At 38.4% G+C, this 16,296-nt stretch overlaps 1 protein-coding gene across 3 annotated transcripts in view; it reads left to right on the top strand.

Annotated features, from left to right (window-relative positions):
- The window catches only part of HLCS (holocarboxylase synthetase), a 123,843-nt gene extending 108,410 nt beyond the window's left edge, over positions 1 to 15,433 (top strand). For all 3 annotated transcript variants that reach the window (XM_040585053.1, XM_040585054.1, XM_040585055.1), the window contains 5 exons: positions 5,856 to 5,923; positions 6,931 to 7,091; positions 10,183 to 10,297; positions 14,128 to 14,341; positions 14,848 to 15,433. In XM_040585053.1, coding sequence (XP_040440987.1) covers positions 5,856 to 5,923; positions 6,931 to 7,091; positions 10,183 to 10,297; positions 14,128 to 14,341; positions 14,848 to 15,019 — 730 coding nt within the window. In that variant the 3' untranslated portion in view covers positions 15,020 to 15,433. The remainder of the gene's footprint in view (positions 1 to 5,855; positions 5,924 to 6,930; positions 7,092 to 10,182; positions 10,298 to 14,127; positions 14,342 to 14,847) is intronic.
- The last annotated feature ends 863 nt before the right edge of the window (positions 15,434 to 16,296 follow it).

The following is a 16,296-nucleotide window of genomic DNA, read 5'->3' as shown; positions in this document are numbered from 1 at the left end:
TAATAAACTAGCCAAAGTATGTTTAAGTTGCTCACCTATGTCATTCATAGTATTAACAGGTTATTCCTTGCTGATGAAGTAATGACTAGTACAAGACAATCTTTTTGTAGTACTTACTGAAGTAAGGTACAAGAAACTAGCAGTCCAAGTTAGTTTTCCACAAGTCTGGGACATTGTAGTCCCTTACGCTTTTTCTCACTGGCGTAGGACTTTAATGTATCTAAGGAGTTCAAAGAGAATTTGACACTAAATGGTCCTTTCTGTACTAACATTGCTATAGTGTATATATAGTGTACTAACTCACTACAGTGAAAGAAGCTATGAATTTTTTTAATAAAACAGAAGTGTGTGTTCATGTAATAGTGTATTCTGGCATGTATTTTGCCAGCTGGATGTAGGCAGTCATGACAGTGCTGAGTGGTAAGATTCCTATCATTTAAATAAGCCTCAGTAGGATAAAGAGTTTAGGTGTTCTTCTACCTGTCTCAGTTGTGTGAGTCAACATTTTGGTAGCCTGCATATTGCACCTGGTCATGTATAACATACTGCATGGAAAGTGGAAGATGGATAAAATCAAATATTTGGGCTAGTAAGAGAGTGTGAAAATTACTTTAATCTAGAATCCTACTTGGGATAGGCGATCCCAGTGAACAGCCTTTGGGCTAAATTGCTAATTTAGTAATTAGTAGCTAATGGCTAGTTTCTGACTGATTTCAACCAAACTTAAAAGACAGCTAGAAACACCAGAGATATACCAAGTTTCTGCACATTTCCTGGAGTCAAAGAATCCCTCCGATTGAAAGGTATTCCTGAAGGTCTTTAGTCCAACCTCCTTCTTTTAAGCAGGGTCAACAATGAATTCAGGCCAGTTTGTTCAGGGCTTTTTCCAGTCAGATCTTGTAAACCTCCAAGGACAGAAATACTCTGCAGCCTCTCCGGGCATCCTATTCCAGTACTTAGTTATCCTCACAGTTCAATGTTATTCGCGAACTTGATTAATGTTCATGCCATTTCCTTCTACATGTCACTGGTAAAGATATTAATATATTACATAGAATAGGCCTCAGGATGAACCCCTAGGGAACTGCAGTTGAATCCAGCCTACAGGTAGAGTACAAACCATTACTTTTCAATCCCAGAATCCAGACACTTTTTGCTCACATGATAGTGCATCCACCTAGACCATAATGCCAAACTTGGATACAAGGATGCTGTGAAAGCCCATCGTGAAGGTGGCTGCATTTTTGCGCTTTTGTCCAAAGCAAATTTGCCCTTCTCAATTTTTCTGGGACTCCCCCTGATCTCCATCACAGTGGTGATAGAAAACATCAGCCAGCTCTCTCAGCACTCTCAGATGCATCCCATCTTTTCTCATGAACTTGTACGAGTCAAGATTTCTCAAGAGATTTATGAGATCAATCCTTTTCTGCTGTTGGTATTTTCTGTTCTTGAACCCTGTCTGTACGTGTAAAGGCTTGGGAGAGCTTGCTGGTGAAGACCGGGGTGAAGAATGCATTGAGTAACCCAGACTTATGTGTGTCTGCTGTGGTTTTGCCTCAGTCAGCTGTGACCCCAAATTTTCCTTGTTTATTCTTATCATGTAGTAGTAGAAAATCTTGTTGCCATGTTTCTTGCCAATCTCTACTGTAGCTGACCTACCGTAGTTGAGCTTCAGCTTTCCTAACATCATCCTTACTTGTCTGGACAATGTTTCTACTTTTTGTCTTAGTAGTGTTTCACCTTGCTTCCATCTCGTTTGCATGTTCTTTTTACAGTCACAAGTTCCCTTTTTAGCAATACCAGACTCCTTGTTCATCAACTTCTTTTCCTCAGTATTGTGATGGACTCTTATTTTGTCTGTGGGAGGTTGTCTTTCAAGACCAGGTCTGTTGAGTGCCCTTGCCCTTCAGAGCTGCCTTTCATAAGATCCCATCTGTCAGGTCCCTGAATAAACTGAATTCTGCTGTCATGAAATCCACGGTTTGTACTGTATTACTTGCATTCCTGATTCTCTCAGCATTGGTTCATGTTTGCTATGGCCAAAGCTGCCACAGGTGACCACCTCCCCAGTCATCACTCCCTTGTTTGTAGCAGATTGAATCAATCACTCCAGTTGATCATCTGGTATTTGGGTTAAGAGCTTGTCCTTAGCGTTCACTGCAAGTCAGCTGGGATTGTTTGCATCATGCTTTCTTTGCCTTTTAGCAGGTACTGGGAGATGGGAGTCTCTGATGGGAATTGGGATCCATGATCTGCAGATGCCCTGAAGTTGCTCAAAAAGACTTTTTTCACTTCCTGCTTCCGATTAGGTGGTCTGTAACAGACTCCCACCATGATGTCATTCTTGGTGGCTTCTTTTCTGATCATGGCCCACCAGCTCTCAGACAGTCTACTGCCTGTTTTACAGATGCCCTCCATATCTTTGAGCTCCTTCAGGTTTTCTTGTTCTCCTGAAAACAGGTTTCCAGGTAGGAGAGACCCCCATCAATGCTGCCCACAAGGAGTCTGCAGAGTGGACTCGAGAGTTACTTATTCTGCTTGTCCAGCATGCCCTCTGGCAGGTCATTCAGCATGCAGAGTGTGGAATGAGACACAGCATCATGCAGCTGAGGGCTATGAAAAGGAGGTGGAGGGCAGATGAGGAGAGTTTAGGAAAAATATTAGTAGGCACACTGCTCATTTTCAAATTGGACATAATGGACAGAAACAGTGGATATAAAGTAGTAAAGCAAGTGTTCAGGGCACCTTTTTGTCCAAAATAATGTAAGGAAATGGTCAAAAGGCATGTTCCTTTCCATTTGACTAATAATTGAAAGGAGTTTTATGTTGCTTTTGTAATGCTCTATAAACAAGCTATTTGAGAGTGAGATTTTCAGGCAAGGAACTTGAAGTGAGGGGAGAAATCTGTTCATAACTTACCCTCTTGTGCCCAGGTATTTTAACATCTGGAATGTAATGCTGCCTGTTGTAATACCTCTGCAATACTGTAACACAGCAGGATGCATTAATGAGAGTTTCAATCTTAAACCCACAACATCAATGAAATTTATAGTTGTCAGACTGTTAACATTATTCAAACATAGTTTTTGTGGTTTCAATTCCCATTTTACATTCATGTAGGAAGAAAAGTCATTGTGTTGACTAGCCATGAAGACAGAGTCCTCCTTAGACTTGAAATTTCTATAAAACAATTAAGTATTGTTTATTACTCTTGACAGCATTCGTAGTATGAACTGCACGGTGGGGGGAGGGTATTTGTATAAAAAATTTTGATAGAATCTCTCTCTTAATATTTCAGACGGTTTAATATTCTTGAATAGTAAAAGCGTCTTGTTCAAGTTTTGGAAAATACCACAAAAATGTTCAAAGCAGAAAAGAAAATTTTACATAAAATTCTAGTATCATCTTCTATGGTCATATAGGTGCCATCTGATATTCTTCCTGATGAGTAAATTTGTCTTCAGATGTTTCATGTTTCCCTACTCTTGTACCTCAGGGTGGTCTTTTGACTTAATATGTAGAGCAAGTTAGTTAAAGAGCACAGAAGAGAACAGAGAATTTCTTGAAGGAAAAAATTTTGGGGGGAGAATGTGGTGGGCACTGTGATTAAGTTGCTCTGCAGAAAAAATGAATTGTTAAATGTGCAGCTGATTAAGTTGAAAGAAAAGAAGGGAAGTCAATATGTAAAAATGTGCACGTATGGTTACTCTTTTCTGGCAAAGAAAATCCAAGTTGTTTCTCCCAGAAAAAGACTAACAAGCACACACAGTTTTCAAAGCTCTGAAGTTTGAGGAGGCTGTTGTGTGGGGGGAAGGTTATTAGCATAGGCTTCATAGTAATTCCAGCAGAATCTCAGGAAGTAGTAAAAATAAATCTATCTGTCTCTTGCTGTATCTGTCTGGGTATTAACAACTTCCCCATGTTGTGACCATTATGGCCCTTAAAAGTACAAACTCGGTCTCTGCGTTTAATATGTTGTTACCTGCTGCCAAGCCTCTAATAGCTACATTCATATGTTCTGTTAATCATATCTCTTTGTTCTAGAAGCCTGTGTTTTGGATTCATAATTAACTTTTTTCCTGTTCTGATTTTTCCTCCCATCATGGCAACAATGACTCCCCCCCCCACCCCTTTAAAAGCAAATATGTCAATGGAGAAGTAACAGAAGTCAGGGTATTTCAACAAACCTGTAATCTCTTCCAAACGGTGCTTCCAAATTTAAATTAGATTTTTGTGTTGCGAAACCATGAACTTGGTGTTGTAACTGAAATCATGCTGTTCCCAGAAGACGGGGCTGAAGCCTCATGAGCTGTGGAGGGTTTTCCCCCTAGGTCCCAGCATAAGAAGAGGCTTTTTTTAAACGTTAAATGTTGGTGGTAAATAGGTGTGCCTGGTCTCAGTGTATAATCCATAGGGCCCAAAGGAAAGAATTCATGAGTTGTATTTCATGTGAACTGCAAGGGGACTAGCAAAAAGATCTTCTGGCTATTGCTTTTTGACAATGTCTCACTGATTCAGAATTAATGTGGGAAAACATCGTGGAGCTTGTTTATGGCTTCTGCCAGTTTGGGTTCAAGTATTTCTAATTAGCGAAGGCATTTGTGGTCCAGACTTTGCTTGAGGCTTCCAATAACCTCCCCATTTTGATCATCATGAAAGGCAATTGAACTATTTGAAGGGTATTCTGAAACCTTTGGGTTCCTACGTGCGTTTCACTACTGATACAGCGCCAAGCATTACTGAAGCCCTGCTTTTCAGCCTGCAAGGCAGGAGGGATGGATAGTTCCTTAGCTTGTTGCTTGCATAGACATGTGCTGTGGGCAGCTGGGGGGACACTTCTGCTTGCAGCTGGTCCTTGCTGCCCAAGGATACTGGCTTGATTGCAGAATTTGAAACACCTTTCATACATATATGAAATTCAGAGGAAATAGTTTTAAATACTACTCTTTGTTGATTTGGACTGCATTTATCTCCAAGACAAAATTGCTTTTATATGAATGAACAATGTGACATTTGTGGCCATATTAGAAGTAGATCTGTAGGCTATACATCACTTTCTAGGTTTACCTTGCTGGCAACATCTTGAATATGTTTTATCTGTTAAATAACTCTTCCTGAAAATGTGAAATGGAGGAGGATTGTAGTACAGTTCAGATCTGGTTTAAAGTGCCTTGAACTAAGTTCTCACAGTAGGGTTTTTTCTTCTTTCTTTAAGTCTAGCATTGACTCATTTGGTGGTGTTAAAGTGCTCTTTCTACTTATCCCCAGAGGAAAGTTAGTATTCTTTTAAGTGAAACTATTTTAAAAGCAGAACACAAGCCTAAAATAAGCCAGTGTTCTCTAGAGTTCTCAGAAGGTGTAGATTTATTTACTGTAGTTAAATCATAATTAGTTCTCAGGGGATAGTGTATCTTTTAAACTGCTTTATTGCCACCATATTGGTTTTCTAAATAATCAGAAACTGCTGCTCTTATATTCTGTAGTATGAACAAAAATTTGCTGTAAGTAGAAACAAATGTCTAGAATTGCTAGTTGTCACTTAGTGAAGATAGTGACACGCAAAGAATAAGCACTTCAAGAAAACATATGTTATCAGAAGGCACCTTAATTGAACTATAGCTATAACTTTTCCCAGTGTAATAGATGTAGTAATGTTTTACTTTATCATTTTTCAGTTAATCTTATTTTAATATTCTAATGCTTTTTGGTCAAGAATAAATGTTAACTGAAAACGGATAAATGGTAGTGCAATGTTAACATAAAATATTACCTGATACTTAAGCCTAGATTTTCTTGAATGTAGCTTAGTGTTCCAGCTGATAAGCATGGGGTTGTTTTTTTTTCCTAATTGGCAGGTTAATGTTCAAGTTGCCTGAGGAGATGGGTTTAATAGCAATTGCTGTTCGACAAACAGAAGGGAAAGGTGAGTGAGTTTCCTTGTAGTGATAATAAATGTGTATTAAGCATATGAAATAAGGCATTTCAATGTCACCTAGCTGCCTTAAACATTTATTATGAGTGGTTTTGATAATATAACATATAGAATAATTGTGTCCTCTTCTCCTCCCATGTGAACTGTGCATTCAAACTCAAAACCTAAGTTAATTGAGACCAAAGTAAACATTTTCAGGATGTTTGGTGGCTTTTGCAGAAATGATTTAGTGGTCTTCTAGATTCTGCCAAAAAGTCTCCCCGGTCATGGAAACTGCCGTCACTACATTTAGTGCAATACAAGTCAGACTTCCAAATCAGAACTCCTTTCTGACTTAACAAGAACAAGACTGAGTCTTGACTTGCTCTGAGACAGAGGTTTCTTGAGTCTGCAGGACATGCCTTAACTGACATGGGGGTTTTCACAATCTTTTGCAAATAAATGTAAGCAAGTTCTGTCCCTTTCCCAGGAAGGTGCTAGCACTGATTTAAAAGCCACACTCGTTTTATTAGAAGAACACAGTGTCCAGTTCTAATAAGCTCTAATGAGCACAGATCTACATGGAGGTGGTTAACCTGGCTTTTGATACAGATCTAGCTTGTGTCAAGTTGATTCACAATGTGGATGGATTTCTAGATGCCCACAGTGCATCTTCACAAATACTCTTTCGCGTAAACGAAGCAAGATTTTTTGAAATGTGTATGTTATCAGATAACAGGACAATCCTGGAAGCAAGTCCTTTAGGACATTTTAGGAAACTGGGTAGCAGCATCCCCATTAAACAACCTGTAGGTTTTTTTAAAGACAAAGTCTTTTTTAAAGACAACCGTTTTTATTTCAAGATTAGTTTGGAGACTCCATTACAGGACTTATGGTAGATTCTTGGGTGGATACTACTGAATCTTTCTCTTTTGTAGCTATCTACATTTAAAAAGTGATCTTTTCTATAAATATATTCTTCTTGATTTGAAGTCAACTTTTTTTCTCTCCCTCCCCAGGTCGTGGTGGAAACGTTTGGCTCAGTCCAGTGGGCTGTGCACTATCCACTTTACATATCGCCATTCCTCTATATTCCAGCCTGGGCCAGAGAATTCCTTTTGTTCAACACCTGGTGTCCTTGGCAGTGGTAGAATCAGTTAGATCAATACCAGGATATGAGGTATGTCATTCTAATTTATCTCAAAATTCCTGTTTCGATTTTCATTAAATTCAAATTTTAACTATGTTTTCTGTGTGTAGAATGTCTGAATGCATAATATAGTTCTTCAGCACTAATATAGTGGTAAACTTAACCTTCATCCATGCTTGTTTATTTATATAAGAAATCTAGTGTACATATGATGAATACTGTCTTTTACTGATCTGATCAAGTATACTATGATCATTTCACTCATCATCTTACGAAACTTAAGACTCAGTCTTCAGCAGTAAAGAAAATGTCAATTTTGTTTGTCTAACAATTGAGTTAATTTGTTTTGATTTTGAAGTAGTTGGGGAAGAGGGAGGAGGGAAAAATGAATAAAACTGACAAATCCTTTTCTGCTTTTTTTGTTGGTGCTGTTTCAGTGGTCACTTTATCCCTTTTAAAGGATTTTTCCAACCCTTGTTTAAGTTTGAAAACTGATTTCTAAAGCAAGAACTTAGGAGTATTGCTCTCAAGAGGGAATCAAGTGTCCTGTCATCAGTATTAAAATGAAGAACCAGTCTTCTTCCTCACCCCATATATCTCCCTTTTAATGTTACCATTTCCTAATATTTGCTAACTATAAAACTTTGGTATTTTACAGAAGTAGTTAACTAAAGCATATGTTTCCTATATTACAGAAAATCAATGACTTATACACATTTACACATGAACTTTATTATAGTGGCACCCAGTAGCTTTGCTGTAGTTTAGGGTCTGTCAGCCATTCTATTAAAACCTTCTAACTTCAGTGCTTCATAACTTGACTATGAAAACAAAATGCTTCGGGCTAAAATTTGCAATATAAAATATTTGGCTAGAGTGAATAATTTAACCATTTAAAATAGAAGGGACAAGAGTTAGTTTTATAAAATATGAGTCTGACTGGGGAAGGAGTTAATTTATGAATGGAGGTGGTTTTGCTTCTGTACGCCTACCCTGGTATACTGTGGCATTTTTTATTTTACTCTATTTGGGAGGCAAAAGGTGACTGAGGTACTAAATATTAATATAGAAATGGTATGCATCAATAATATATGTACTGTGTATAGCACATGTATAATACATAGCTGGCTCTAACCAAGACAAAGCTACTGAATCTCTTTGGTAGTCCATCCACCCTAGACAATGGGTGAAACCACCGTTAAGGGTCTGGACTGAAGTACGTTAAATCAAGGAAATTCAAAGTTTTATCAGAAACTCCATTCTTAAATTTCCCCTTTAGACTTGGGTAACACAGGGCTTTTCTTTATGTCAGATGAACATCTATGCCATACACACTGCAGTAGCTATAGAAAATGTGCAGATCTATAGATGAGGTTTCGTTCTCTCCTCCAAATTTCCATACCTCCCTGTGTGTATGTCAGAATCTTACTAATACTTTAACACACTCTAACATTGTTCGCCACGCTCAAAGTCCATTTCAGGATTTCCATTCAGAAATCCTAAATACCTGTGTCTCAGCTTATGAGCCAGTTGTCATTTTTAGGATTGCCATGAATGTTAACTGTGCTAAACAGGCAGCAACGGAGGCCTTTGTTCTGGGGCCTTGCAGAGAAAATCTGACCGCTGAGTTGGAAGTTTTACTGTTAGATGTTAGTGCTGCAAATGCAGGTGGGTCTTGTATCAAGAGAATGAGTTGCTTTCCCATTCTGAGGACAGCAGGCATCTCTCTTTAGTAAATGAAGATAAGAATGTGCTCCATTTCCAGCATATTTTGTGAAACGCGTTGTTTCTTTGGTATGTAGATAGTTGTGCAGTACCTTGTTACTCCATTTTGTGGCAAGGTCTCTCTTGTGGGGTTTACGTCATGAGAACATCCAGTTGACTTGGTAGTTCTTCATGCTTGCTGTCACTTCCGTTGCAGAGCTAGTGTTTGGTGTCTTACAGGTGTATGTTCTCCTTAAGTAAGATCTACTGAATAGCTCTTTGGAAGATCTCTTAACACTGATAATACTGTTCAACTGTGTCATACTTCCCGTGTCTCAAGAGTCTTCTATAAATCTTTTCCCGGTGCGAAGAGTTGTTTTCCATAATGAATATGAATTGGTGATACTCTCTCTTAGAATGTTTTGATAGCAAAATCAGGTAGTATTTCCTGTCAATGTACGTGTAATGGACTCCTCTCTGGCCTTTAAATCTGTCAGGAAAGTAGACATGGACCCAGGTGCAGTTTTCACACATCCTGTAAAGGGATTTCATAATCTACAATAGGAGGGAATGCGACTCTTGTAGTCCTGGAGCACCTCCCATAATTTGCCTCTGGGGACACAGTCATATGCAGTTTTTCAAACTACAGGAAGCACATTTGCTTTCTTTTTGTGTTTAAGTAGCCGGTGCAAAGTTCAGTTCAGTTCTGTGGTTTCAACAAAAACTTCTCTATTGCGCTGGAATGGTGTCACACAGCAGAGTTTGTGTTTCCAGCTCCATGGCGTTGCCTGAGCGTAGCTGCCGAAAGCATGAATATATTTAGGACATTACTGAAGTATTTACATAGTTGTGAACTGGAATTTCTCCTGTCTGCTAAATTTCCTTTCTGAAATTCAAGATGTCGTTGTCGTCTTGTCTGGTTTCTGCAAGGATCCTCAAATACAGTGTCGATGTTATTGTAGGGTTACCCTGATTGTTTATCAGCAGTGAGCCACAGTGGCTGCCACAGTTTGCAGCTTTCTCGAATAGATCTTTTAAATCTTTAACAAGTACTTGTGAATGAAGGAAATGAATTCTATAAAACCTCACAATTGGAGACTGAAAATCTCTAGTATCTTTAGTCCCCCTTTTGGTCATTCTTTGTTATCTGCCATAATTTTTTTTCATTTGTTTTTTAAATAAATTGATACTTGTCTCTAACAGCTGCCAACCTCCTTAGTAAACCATGTACCCATGTTAATGTGACTTCTTCAGTAATATTTGTGAAGCACGTACGCAGGTTCTTATTGTGAAGAGTAGTTGACAGTATCATATTTAGTGTGGCAAAGAGGTAGAGAAACTATAGAATATGGTGTGGTGAATGAAACATGTATCAAAGAACAAAAGTGTTTCTAAATGTATGTTCTTGTTTCTTTAGGATATTGACCTGCGAGTAAAATGGCCAAATGATATTTACTACAGCGATGTTATGAAACTTGGTGGAGTTCTGGTAAACTCTACACTTATTGAAACAACATTTCATATGCTTATTGGTAAATGTCTATTTTTCAAGCTTTCCTATACTCTTTTTTTTCTGAATAAACTTTTTATTAATGTCTTTATGAGTTCAGATGATAAGGACAAGAACAAATAGTGACAGCAGGCATAAGGAAATAAAGCACAATATTAAATCAAAAGGAAACACAGAAAGTAAATGTTTTCATTCTTCTTAATATTTCCATATGCTTGACAAGGAAAATGTAAATGCAAGCATCTGGGCAGTTGTAGTAGAGTTCAAAGAAAGAGCATTACAGGAGAGAGGGAAAATCTCCTCATTGTTCTATTGCAAAACTAGTAGAATATATTGAAAAATGTATCCATTTTTTTCAATTTGCTTTTTTTGTTTGCAACATGACAAACGGTTTATTTAACATGTTCTTTAGAACATGTCTTTTAAATCAGGAGAAAAAGAGCTGCAAACACAGAGTAATGTTTTAATTTCTCCTTTCATCCTTTAGAAATGTATTCATAATGTTTTTCTTTTGATAAGTTTCTAGAAACTGGAGTATTACTAGTGGAGCAGCAATGTAATTATTTGATTAATTAATCACTTTAATAGAATCATAGAACTATAGAATGGTTTGGGTTGGAAGAGACCTTAAAGATCATCTGGTTCCAACCCCCCTGCCATGGGCAGGGACACCTGCCACCAGACCCGGTTGCTCAAAGCCCCATCCAGCCTGGCCTTGGACACTGCCAGGGATGGGGCACCCACAGCTGCTCTGGGCAACCTGTGCCAGGGTCTCACCACCTTTACTTCTCTCAAAAAGTAAAATTTGCAAAGTGGCTGGGAAGGTTGGGTCAGGGGGCAAAGAGTGGCAATCTCTTTCTTCATTGTGGAGACAGTCTACCTGGAAAGCTGATTCCAAAAAGGTAGCACAGCCAATCTCAGAAAGACTGTACATGTGTTCTCCAGCAAGTCCCAGTGCATTAAGACATTTGGGTGCACAGGTAAGTATGGAGATGTTTTTATCATCTCAAGTCTGATAATCATCCTGCTATTTGTTAAGGTAATTTTTTCCCATAGCCAGCAGCAGCCCAGAACTGTCAGTCATGCTTAGAAGCGCGGCAGCAGAGCTCTAGGTTCTGGTTCCAAAAGTAATTATCTCTGCTATGTCTAAAAAATTAAATGAAAGTTAATTACTAGGTCTAAAAGGTTAAAGAAGACGATTATAATATTTGGTTTGTATTTGAATGTAGCACAGTAGATAAGTGAAGTATCTTGCAAAGAGAGTGTGGGTATGATACCATTTCTGTCAAGGTGCTGTAAATTTTAAGGTGTGAACAAGCACAACACTTGAAGTAGTCATCACCTCCTTCTGTGAAACATGCCCAGCTGTTAAATTTTCTGTTCAGTTGTTATATCCTCATTTTGTAAATAATCTACATGTACAGAATGGAAGTTGCACTGAGACACTTAAAAAGCCTCTCTGTGCCCCGTCAACCATTTACTGCTTCCATATGTTTTTCCAGAGGCTGTTCTGGTTAAGACAAGAAAAGCAAAAATGGCTCTGAAAGTAGTTCATCTTATCAAATATCTCTTTGCACATTACATATTTGTTTTGTACCTTATGTTTCTTACCCTAAACACCAAAACATTCAAATTCAAATGGAAACTTTCTGTATGCATTCTCTCTGACGTCCATAGGAGTCATCTCGGTCTGAGGTATATACAAAGATGTACATTTTCATTAACATTCACCTGGAAGCTTCTAAGATTGAAACTTACTAGCCACATACTAGTCCAAGGATCTTTTCCATCATTTCAGTGATGTATGTCACTGAGAGTAGTAGGGGTAACTCATGACATCTAACTTCTTGTAATAGTAGTAGCAATGAGATCAGACTTCCACAACAGGAAAGGTAAGCCAGATGCATCATCCCCTTTCTACAGTCATGCAGATTCCTTACCTCACTGTTTACATGGTACTCATGAAGAGTGTCCCATATATGAGGGTAATGATCAAAATCAAAGATCGTCTGCATGGCTTCACTGATCTGAGAAGTACCTGAGAAGAGTAAGGTGAAACACAAACCTGCCTTTTCACCTGTACCGTGTGCTCAAGGCCTCACAAATGTCGCAGTTCATGTTCATACTTTTAAACATGTTTTTTTAAAAAATATTTTTTAAAAGAACTTAATTCTTGCAAGACTTTTGGAAGAAGAGTTCTGCAGAAGAATATACTTCATTAATGTGAGGACCAGACTCAGAACAGACATAGGCAGCCAAACACAAGTGGAATGCAAGGGACAGCCAACACGCTTGACCTGCAAAAGCTCTGTCTGCCTCTGTGTGTGTGCAGCTAAGGCATGCCCGGACAGTGTGCCGATGCTGAGATGCTGAAGGCAGGGCTGGTTCTAGAACTGGAAGATGTATTAGCCACATCAGCACACTGCAAGATCAGTGCTAAATGTTTATTTTTCACTCTTCTCGCATGGGCAATGCAGAGATGTCCTAGGAGTCCTGAGCACCTAATATTTTTCAAATTAACTGGCTACATTTTTGCCACCGCATTTATCCCTGGGTCCTTCTCGATACGTCTTTCGTGTCCGTTTCAATTTTTGGATTGCGAAGTCGTGATCTCCATACATACAAGCCTGAGTGTCCTGAGCCTGCAGAGGGTCTCCAAGGCCCTGCTGTGCACCCTGACAATACCAATCACTGCTTAATGGCCAGTCACTTTCTCTTCACTTATACTGTATTTGGGTGTAAACAGCTGAGTTGGGATTTGCTGGCATGGCACATTATACTTCCCAGTTCTTTTTCCTTTCTCTCTTTCCAATAATACAGTTCACCTCATTTCTGTAGGATTGATGTATTGATCGCTGTGGCTTTCTTTGCATGCATTCTCTGACTAGTTAAAAGTAAAAAACTCCTCTTCGCTGAGGAGATCCTTCTCGTAGTTAATACAAATTACTTCCATATATGAATAATCTCATTAATAGCAAATTTACAAAACAGTGCATCTGGACCTTCTTGCAGATGGAGACGTATCATGTCTAAACCTGATTGGCAGGCAGGGGTTTTATCCCAAATATCTGAGGAAAGAAAAATCCAAATTATTAGGAGAAAAAAATAGACAGGTAATACAATATATTTCTTTGCATCCCTCGAAGCCTGTTTCAGCAGGCTGCAAAAAAGGCCCCAAGAGCCATATTTAAATAAGAAAGGCGTTCAGCCAACATTATTCTAGCTGGAGAAATCTCAGTGAGAGACTTGAGGTTTCTAAAGGATATGCTGTATACTAAGATAGATTAAACAAACTGAAGTCTTACATGGCAAAATTAAATCTTCAAGCCAAACAAGGCTTATCAACTGAGTGAAGAGGCTTAATTTTCAGGAAATGCAATCAGCTAATTCTAGTAAACAGAGAGGTCTCTTGATTAAATTTTAGACTGAAAGATAAAACTCCGTCTTAGAGTATGATTAATGATTTACTCTCAATTAGCTAATGACTTGTCAGCTTCCAGGGAGTAAAAGAATTTCTCACATTGATGTTATTGTAACTGACATGCAAGTTACCACTTCCCATCTTCCTAAACCTCATTGATAAGATGGTGTGTTGTTGAAAGACTGCACTGGATTTGTTTCTACAGTTCTGAGGAGGCATTTTAAGGGCAAGGAACAAGTAGAATCTGGACTGAGATTTGTAATTACACAACTGGGAAGATCTGAAGTTGTAAGACTGAAGAAAAGCAGCTACTGGAAACGTACTTAGAGATAATTGTATCAAGCAGTTGAATAAAGTACTGACTTTCTGGCAGTAATAAAGCGTGTGTATTTAACAGATCCTGTCCTCTTCTTCTGGTTTGTCTTCTTCAGGCTTTGGCTTTAATGTGAATAACAGCAACCCCACCATATGCATCAATGATCTCATCACAAAATTTAATAAGGAAGAGGGGACAAAGCTGAAGCCTTTAACTGCAGACTGTCTTATTGCAAGGACTGTAACTATGCTGGAGAGGCTTATAGATATTTTTCAGGAGAAAGGGCCTAACGGAGTTCTTCCTCGTTACTACAAGTACTGGATACATAGGTAAGTGTAATGTTCTTCTCAAACTTTCTTTTAAAAAAGTTGGAAAGAACTCTTGAATGCTCTGTCTTTTTTCACTAGATTGCCTTTAATACTAGCGACTTAATTAAAACATACTCCCAAGTAGGATGTAATTTTTTAAGGGAGGATAAAAATAGCATATAGTAAAATCAATGGACTAGCGTGAGTTAAAGAATGCTTCTATGTATTTTACATGTGTCATCTCAAAACAAAGGGAATTGGGAATGATTTGTTTAGCTAGCGATGAAGCTGTTGTACTCACATCTTTCATAAAAAAAATAGATTGTTTGGATTAACTCCAACTCTGTTAATTCCACAGAAAGGAATTAAAGAAGGTAGAAAATGCTGCTAAAAATCATACTCTATAAAGAGCAATTGAAGTGGGAAATAAAAATATTCTGCTAGACATTAGTCCTCTAAGCTATTTTTAATTGTTTGTGCAGTGTCCACCAATTAATTCCTAACCATCTGGTTCTCTTTATTTGCAGTGGCAAGCAAGTCCGTCTCTACAGCGAGGAGGGCCCGATTGCGTGGATAGTTGGGATAGATGATTATGGATTCCTTCAAGTTCATGAAGAAGGCAAGGGTGTAGACTCTGTGCGCCCAGACGGCAACTCTTTTGACATGCTGAGAAACCTCATAGTCCCAAAGTATTCATAGTCCTCAGAGTTCATTAACAGTCCCCTCAGCGCAAAGAGGGGCTCTTTAGTATTTGGCACCAAGCAGCTAAACTTGTTTAAAGGTGGAGAGGGTAGTTGATAGCTTGATTTTTTTCCTTCTGATTTTCTGACATCTTTGTTCTTAGACACAGATAACTTCAACAGTTGAGAAGAAGTAGTTAACTCATTGCTGAAGGCCTTTATTCTTTCATATTAACTTTAAAACACATCTGTGTTGACATATTTTTGTAAGCATCAGTTCTTTAAAAGCAGCCTAATTGTAAAGGAATACTTTACAATTAACAGGACTTTCTCTTTATTTACACACTGTGAGAAACTGAAGTGGCTAAATATTTCCTTTTTGTGTCTCTGTGTTTTTATTGTACTTTAGCACAATAAAACGCATCTATGTTGACTTTTTTGTAAGCATCAGTTGTTTAAAAGTGGCCTGATTGCAAAGGAATACTTTGCAAGGAACAGAACTTTCTCTTTATTTACACACTTTATTTGAGAAACCAAAGTGGCTAAATATTTCCTTTTTGTGTCTCTGTTTTTATTGGACTTCAGCACAATGCAGTACAATATTTACATTTTTACTGTGTCTTTTTATGGTTTATGCATTGTCTGCAGTGGAAACAGCTGGAGGAGTTCATCATACATTTCTGAATTACTGGGATTAGCACTGTGTTTAAATTCAGGTCTAAGCATAGAGCTTTGCTGATGTGGTTCTTCTCCATGGGGGCCTGTGCAACAATTTACCATCCTGTGCTTTGGGCTCAGGTGTGTAACTCTGTCATGGCTGCCTTGAGTTTTTGGAGAGTTTTCCATCGGCACTTAAGAACTGTCGTTAGTTATCCAAATTAGTTGTACTCTGCTCTTCTTAGTCAATTGGATCTGAATAAATCGTCTCGTATCTCCTTTGAATCGTAGTCTTCCAAGAGGCTTTAGCCGCCATAAGAATAGCCCGCTGGAGTAGCGTATCACCTAGTTGCAATCTTCTTATCCAGGTAATTGTAGAATCCATGTCAGGAGAGGGAAGTCCTAAGTAGTTTAGAATTTAATAGTAACTCTATTGTAATAGCAAGGAAATTAAGCAAAAAGTAAGAGAAAATGCCCAGCTCTTAAAATCCCTACCATAAACAACTGCTATAGTGAAAAAGAGAAAACATACAGTTAAACTGGGTCCAAATTCTCTTCCATTGTTTCTGTTGTCACCCCCTTTCCCAAAGCAGGACATCTGGTTTTGCTGCTAACCATTACAGCAAGAGATGTAACACC

This window comes from Falco naumanni, chromosome 2, assembly GCF_017639655.2.
Source record: "Falco naumanni isolate bFalNau1 chromosome 2, bFalNau1.pat, whole genome shotgun sequence".
NCBI lineage: Eukaryota > Metazoa > Chordata > Aves > Falconiformes > Falconidae > Falco > Falco naumanni.
Note: the sequence above shows the minus strand (reverse complement) of the source record. Positions and strands in the feature narration are given on the sequence as shown.